This window comes from Hevea brasiliensis, chromosome 4 (genome assembly GCF_030052815.1).
Source record: "Hevea brasiliensis isolate MT/VB/25A 57/8 chromosome 4, ASM3005281v1, whole genome shotgun sequence".
In the NCBI taxonomy this organism is placed as follows: Eukaryota; Viridiplantae; Streptophyta; class Magnoliopsida; order Malpighiales; family Euphorbiaceae; genus Hevea; species Hevea brasiliensis.
In genome coordinates this window covers 12,701,478-12,709,647 of record NC_079496.1, presented here as the reverse complement: position 1 = coordinate 12,709,647, position 8,170 = coordinate 12,701,478, and the positions used below count along the sequence as shown (strand labels likewise).

The 8,170-nt window shown below is 33.6% G+C and overlaps 1 protein-coding gene across 1 annotated transcript; it reads left to right on the top strand.

Annotated features, from left to right (window-relative positions):
- Positions 1 to 1,809: 1,809 nt before the first annotated feature.
- Positions 1,810 to 4,294, top strand: LOC131179393 (BURP domain-containing protein 5-like). Its single transcript, XM_058146225.1, has 4 exons — positions 1,810 to 1,959; positions 2,749 to 2,830; positions 2,949 to 3,059; positions 3,414 to 4,294. The coding sequence occupies exons 1-4, from the start codon at positions 1,810 to 1,812 to the stop codon at positions 4,184 to 4,186; spliced, it is 1,116 nt and encodes a 371-aa protein (XP_058002208.1). The 3' UTR covers positions 4,187 to 4,294.
- The last annotated feature ends 3,876 nt before the right edge of the window (positions 4,295 to 8,170 follow it).

The following is an 8,170-nucleotide window of genomic DNA, read 5'->3' as shown; positions in this document are numbered from 1 at the left end:
TGACTACATTAAGGACTGATTTAATGTATTCAACTAACTTATTATCCAGATTTATGCATTCACCAAGTCAAGTGCATTTAGCTACAGCTAAGAGAGTGTTGAGATACTTAAAAGGTACTATTGATTATGGTATATGGTTTCTAAAAGGAAGACCTGTGAAACTTGAAAGCTATGTGGATAGTGACTGGGCTGGGTGTGTTGATGATTTAAAGAGCACATCAGGCTCTTTTTTTTGGGGGGGTTGAGGTCCTTTCTCTTAGAATTCTTAGAAACAGGAAGTGGTGGCTCAATCTGCTATAGAAGCTGAATATATTTCAGCTGCTGCTGCAAACCAATCAATTTGGCTTAGGAAGCTGTTGAAAGATTTGGGAATGGAGCAATGTGAACCTATGGTTATCTGGTGTAATAACAATTCTGCAATTGCCATTGCAAATAATCCTGTTCATCACGGAAAAACTAAGCACATCAAGGTGAAGTTTCATTTTCTAAGGGAAGTTGAAAAGAATTCAGAGATTAAGTTGTCGCATTATAAGTCTGAAGAACAATTTGCTGATATACTTACTAAAGCTTTGACCAAGAACAAGTTTGAAGAGCTAAGGAAAAAGCTTGGAGTATCAAGGAAAAATCTTAAGGAGGAGTGTTGACTAAAATGTGATTTTTCCTAGATGCTTAGTTGCTTAATTCTAGGCTGGAGTTTGTACTGAAAATGTTTTTTTTTTTTTAGCTAATGTAATTTTGCAGTTGTATTAGGTAACATTTTACTATACTTCCAGCCATGCTTTGCTTACTTTAGTTGTTGGAGAAGTTAGTTTTTTGTAATCAATGTAAACAACTCTCTTATGCCTATATTATGAATGAAATTTCAGCTCTCACTAAAGAATGAGAAAAGTTTTGCTATTGAAAATTTTTTCTTTTTCCTTTAGCTTGTTATTTCTCTGTTTTCTGAGTTCATCTCTGCTCAAAGTTTAACAGATTCACTCTCTCTAGCAATGTTTTATGGTCAAGGATTTAGGCAGGCTTGACTATTTTCTCAGTGTCAAAGTCCAACATTTGCCCACTGGAATGCTTCTCACTTAAAGTAAGTACATAGGAGATTTGCTAATCAAAGGTAATATGTCAAAATGTAATGAGATTTCAACACCAACATTCATCAGAGTGAAACTAACACTTCGGGACAGTGCACCAGCTCCAGATCCTACTTTATACCATTGCGTTGTAGGTGGCCTTCAATATCTCTCATTGACATGGCCAGACATCTCCTATGTAGTCCATCACGTATCTCAGTTCATGCACAAACCAACCATGAAACATTTGGATAAATTTTAACAGTTGTCCTTGAATTTATCTAGTTGTAACATTACAGTCCCTCTTAAAAATATAACATAAAATCCCATTAACTTTCAAATTTTGTACAGTAAAATCCCTCTAACCTCCAATTTCCCATTTTTCAGTTAGCCACTGACCTGGATAGTTCCAGCGTAGAGCTTAGTCAGTATTTCTTTTTTCACTCTCAAGCCATGTGTAAATTAAATCCTTCATATCACTGTAGACAAAATAATTTTTTATACGTAGAGAGAATAATTTTACACTTTGTATAAGAGAAGAGAGAGAAATGTTGACTAAGTACCATGCAGGAGCTATTCACATTAATTTCTAACTGGAAAATCAGTAATTAAAAGTCAGAGAGATTTTATTGTGTAAAATTTAAAAATTTAGAGGGTTTTATGTTACATTTTAAAATTGAAAGATTATAGTGTTACAATTATATAAATTTAGGGACAATTATTGAAATTTATCCTAAAACATTAGATGGCTGTAAAACGCCTTCTGCGGTATCTTCGGGCTGCACAAACTTACGGTCTTCTCATTTCTCGACCTAAAACAAACCATATCAATGCCTATGCTGATGCAGATTGGGAAACCAATCCCGATGACTGCAAGTCAATCACTGGTTTTACTGTGTAGTTAGGTGACAATCTTGTATCGTGGTGAACGAGGAAACAACCAACCGTTGCAAAGAGTTCTACCAAAGCTAAATATCGAGCCGTTGGCTCTGCCACAACAGATGTCATCTGGCTCCAATCTCTTCTTCGAGATATTGGCTACGGGTCTTCTGCCTATCCGAACTTGTGGTGTGACAATGTGGGTGCCACGTCGAAGTTGATTTTCATTTTGTTCACGATATTGTAGCCAAAAAGGAACTTCAGATCAAGTATATTTCTTCGAAGGATCAAATTGTAGATCTCTTAACTAAAGCTCTTTCACGATAGAGACATCAACAGCTTTGAGATTGACTAACAATCCGATCAGCTCCTGGTTTGAATTGAGGGGGTGTGATAAGCTTGATCTTGTTGTAACTAATGTTCAGATTAATATTATCTATGTTGGGTTTATCCTTGTTATGTACACATGTATATATACTGCTGTATATCTCTTTGTTCAGTAATGCAACAAACTTCTTCAAACGGTACATCCTAATTTAGTCGAGAAAAATTTTAAGTCTGTCCAAGGATAGATAGCTAGAGTCTTTTTCAGTGGAGGACTATCCATTCCCCTTTTTGTCTTGGGTAAACGCACGTGTTTCTTCGTGGAAGACTATGACCACAGAACCGACAAATAAAATTAAAGCCAATTTGCAAGTATCACCATCAAATTCTAAGTCTTGTCCTTGTCATTCTAGCTAACTTGGTTTCTGGGTTGTGCGTAAGTTAATATTCTCACACTCATTGCACATCCCATTCTCACTAGGTAGCTTGTTCCAAATTTTCAATAGAAATCTTTTGGAGTTCCTATGGAGTTTCATCTTCTTTCCATCTTTGCTTTATTCTGTGTGAGCACTAAATTTTATTCTATATATGCTTAATTGTCAAAAAAAAAAAAATCTGCTTGTTATATATGTGTTAGTAGATGCAAATAAGATCAGAAACTAATTAATATAAGTTTGGCAGCTTGCTTTAAGAGGAAGCAAAGCAATGCTTCTTTACCTGCAGAGGTGTATTGGAAGTCCATGCTACCAAACACATCCATGCCCAAAGCTCTACAAGATCTTTTACAGCCTGGTTAGTTTCATTTTCTCTTTCTTTTTCAATCGTCGTATTAGTGAAAAACAATCCATTACAAGTTGCTGTATTTATTTATTTATCTTGCTTCAGTAAAATATTAAATTGCCATCCACGCCACCAACCCCTCCTTTCCCCACCACCCACCCCCACACCACCACACACCCACCCCCCTCAACCCCACCCACCTCACCCTCCCCCACCACAGCCCGCGCCCCCCCAGCCGCCCCCCCCCCCCAACCCCAACCCTTCTTGAATGCTATTATATATTTTAAACACTTAGTGAAAATCGTACACTTTGATTCATGTCAAGCATTATCTTTTTCTTGATTTGCAATTATATATTGCATGCAGGAAACGAAATCACTATTTCATTTGCAGAGGACGACTCTATCAACTCCAGGGGAGGCTATGGACAAAACGGAGTTGAGTATAACGTTGCATATTGGAATGAATTGAGAAAAACTAGTTTCATACCAAGTACACCCACTATATTCTTCTTATATGATGATCTCCTTCCTCACAAAAACATGACCCTTAATTTTACTAAATCAAACAAAACCTCCAATTTCTTGCCAAGAAAAATTGCTGAGACCATACCATTTTCAAGCAATATGTTACCACAAATTCTCAAATATTTTTCCATAGAACCTTCGTCAAAGGAAGCTCAAACTGCGAAACGAACAATTGAAGACTGTGAGGCACCAAATATTAGGGGAGAAAATAAATATTGTGCTACATCTTTAGAATCACTAGTTGATTTTGTCATTACAAAGTTTGGGAAGAAAGTTCAGGCGCTTGCGAATGAGGCAGAAAAGAAGAATAAAGAACAGGAGTATACAATTTTAAAGGGAATCAAAATGATTGGAGATAATCAAATAGTGTGCCACAAGCAGAGGTATGCATATGCTGTATTTTACTGTCATACAATCAATGCCATGAAGGCTTATACGATTCCATTGGAAGGCGTTGATGGCTCCAAAGCTAAAGCCATTGCAGTATGCCACACAGATACATCGGCTTGGAACCCCAAGCATATTGCCTTCCAGATCCTAAAGGTTAAGCCTGGAGGACCTCCAATTTGCCACTTCGTTAATAGTGATACCATTGTTTGGGTACCCAACTAGACTATGTTTAGTAAGATGTATCAAAATTATAATAATGGAATGCATATCTATCTTCCATTATTTTGTTTAGTTATATAATAATAATTTAATGTAATGGATTGGTAATTATATTATGCAACCAATTACACTTTAATTAATGTAATTATTTTTTATATAAAAAAATGTACGTAATTGTATTATTTATTTTCATTTATTTTTTTATTGCCATAATTTTATTACAATTACCAACCACAAGCAGTATCACTCCTTCACCAATACCCAGTTATTATTGTCATCAACACCACCGTATTAACTACTAGTTGTCACCACTAAAGTACTATCTACTACCAATTACCATCCTTAATGATGATAATGGATAAGGTACTTACAGATCACCCTACTAGCATAAATCTAAACTTGATTAATTACTTAAATACTCAAGCTCATTTTAAACTAGATTAAAATTCTTTCTAAACTATCTATATCCTACCCAAACCTAATTATCATAACTCCAAATGTTACTTAAATATATCCAATTCTATTTAGTTTTATATATTTAATTTGTAATTTATATAATATTTGTAATATTTATATTGTAAAATTTTAATAATTCTTTAAAATATTTAAATTATATATTTTTTAAAATATAATATTTCAAAATCTATAAATAAAAATATAAAATATATATTTTTATATTTAGAGTTCGGAATATTAACACTCAATATATAAAATTCAAACTTGTTAGTATTAAATATTAAAAACAAACTAGTTCCAAACTTAATAATATACTAACCAAAATAATGGTGTATTAAGATCGGTTCATATCCGAAAATGCCCAATCTATTGACTTTCTTAAGTGCTGTTGGTACTTTCACTGTGAGTACTCTCACGATATTACCATCAAAAATAAATAAAATATTGAAAAAAATAATAAAAAATTATTATTATTATTATTATTATTATTATTATTATTAAATATAAAGATAAAATAATAATTATATTATATTACATATTTGATTAAATTACATGAAATATATTATATCCCATATTAAATGTGGTTTTAATGGAAAAAAAAAATAGATTTTGAATGTTGATAAATGTTGAACTTCATCAAGAGTGGATATTTGGCATTTACATATTGGATTTTTTTCCCTTTTTGTCTAGAATAGAGAAAAAATTTAAATTTTCTACGCATTTGCAATTTTACTGCTTTTTTTTCCTGATTTAAATATTAATTTTGTTATGCATCATGAAAGCATGTAAACTGTAAAAAAATAAAAGAAATATACAAAATGCTAATATTTACGTGGTTTACTTTCTCAACATAAGGCTACATCTATGTATATACTATCTTCCACTATAATCAAATAATAATCATAAATTACAAGCTCAAATTATACTATACTCAATTACACTCAAGAGAATCCATACTATATCAAACTGTTCATAGTAAATATATTAGTTAGTCCATTTCAGTCTCTTATAAACATAACTCAATATATTTACTACTACAACATTACACCACAAAGGGTGTTTTCAACTATATGAGCCAGGGCTCTCCTACCAATGGATAAGAATCCCTTCATCTTGAATTCTATGTCCTTTCTCCATCTTAAGCCGAAGAGCCTCTCCATTGCAATGGGCAAAAGCCACTTATCAATGGGCAGAGCCAAATCCACAACAAGTGGCAAAATTTTTCTCTACAATGGGCGACATCCTCACTCTATGAGCTAAAAGCTAAATAATCTTTTCTACGATTCTCCAATTTACAGTGTTAATTTTCTCAATTCTAATCTGATTAGAAGTCCCGCTCAATTTAGAAATAATACTAAAATAAGAGTTATACTCTAAATATTCCTCTATCTTATTGAGGAATATTTCTCTCATGCAAATTAGGAAAAGGTCTCTCCAAATTCCACTAGGATTTTGAGTCATAATTCTAACAATCTCCACCTTGACTCAAAATCCATAAACCATTATATACCTCAAATTCTTAGGTGTCTTCAATCATCACATCTCTATGCTTGAACTTGAACCCTACAAATCTTCAATCTTCATCTTGGGTGTAACTTGCTTCTTTCTTCAAAAAATTTTCACGTCCTCAACCATCATGATTTCGCATCAAGGACTTCACCTTAATTTCAACTCTCCACATTCACTATTATTGCATGTTCAACTTTCTACATGTCGCAGTAGCTCCACCTTCAATCAAATGCACCAAGATCGTCCCCATGCTCTGATACCAATTTGTTATGCACTGCAAAAGTGTGTAAACTATAAAGAAATAAAACAAACATACAAAATATCAATATTTATGTGGTTCACCCTCTCAACATAGAGCTACATCCATGGGCATGCCATCTTCTACTATAATAAAATAATAATCATCAATTACAAGCTCAAACTATACTACCCATAAACCCAATTATACCCAAGAAAACTCATACTACATCAAACTACCCGTAGTAAATACATTAGTTAGTCCATCTTAATCTCCTATAAATATAATCCAATATATTTACTACTACAACATTACACCACAAACGGTGTCTTTAACTGTATGGGTAAGAGCCCTCTCACCAATGGATAAGAATCCCTTCCTTTTGAATTCTATGTCCTTTCTCTACCTTAAGCCGAAGCCTCTCTCTATTGCAACGGACAAAAGTCCCTCATCAATGAGCAGAGCCAAATTCACAGTAATAGGCAAGGCCCTTCTCTACTATGGGTGACAACTTCACTCCATGAGCTAAAAGTCAAATAACATTTTTCACCATTCTCCTATTTATAGTGTTAATGTAACACCCCCATTTGTATAGCCTGGTACATTTCACTGTTCCGGTGACCGGTGTCGGTCCGGACAATTAAGGGGATTAGAACCATACTTAAGATAACTAGAGAAGCCATAAACACAAATAATTAGTAATGTTTAATTAGTTAAGTATAAATAAGAAAACAGAACATAAGAAGTTAAACGAGCCGAGAGTCACAGCGATGGGTGACCTCCTCGGGAACGATTGCGAAGTCATTTTAAACTCAAATTTCAAACCGTAAAATGTGACGCTGCGGTCCTTAGGACGCTTATGGACACAGTGGAAAAGAGAAAATCACGAAAAAGAACTGTTAAGTCAGTCAAATAATTAGGTCAGGGAACTGAAAGAAATATGGAATTATTTGCAAACCGGGATGAACCGGCGAGGGGCAATTTGGTCAATTGACCCCGAGGGCTGACTCCTGACCTAACTGTCAAATAAAATCAGAGAAAAGAAAATTTCAAAATCGAGAATTAAATTAAAGAACTAATAGAAAAAAAAATAAATAGAAAAAAAAAAAAGAAAAGAAGATGGAAAAGTCAAAGGTGATGACATCATGCATGATGTCATCAAGGATTAATTAATTTATTTTATTAATTTGGGATTTTTGGTCTTCAAAAAGGGGATAAGATTAAAGAAAATAAAACAAAAAAAAAATTAGAATTGTCTTCTTCCTTTCTCTTGGTTGCCGCCCCACTTCCTCCATGAATCTCCATGGAATTTTCTTCCTTTAAGCTTACACTTAAGCTTAATTCTCTTCACTTAACTTTCATAACTCCCTTAAATACCTCACTAGAACTTATAATCTCAACTTAGGAAGAAGAGTATAAGAAGAAAGAAGGGCTAAAGCTAGAGATTTGAAGCTTTAAGTTAAGGTTAGTATGTTAACTCCTTATTTTTTCATTTAAATGCATAATTAGTGTTTGAATTGAGTTTAGAACTTGATTAAATGACACAAATACGGGGGAAGGACCCATGCTGAAATTTCGGCCTGGTTGAAGGGAGTATGAATTGCATGAATTAAATGAGTTAGAATGAGTGTAGAAACCTTAATTAGTTGAATGATTAGCATTAAAACCATTAATGTAGTTAAATACAATGAATTAATGAGATTAGGGTTTGAATGTTAGGGTTTGTGAACCAAATTTTGGAGAAATGCTTAAATGATGACTTTGGTCTATTGTAAGACGAAAAA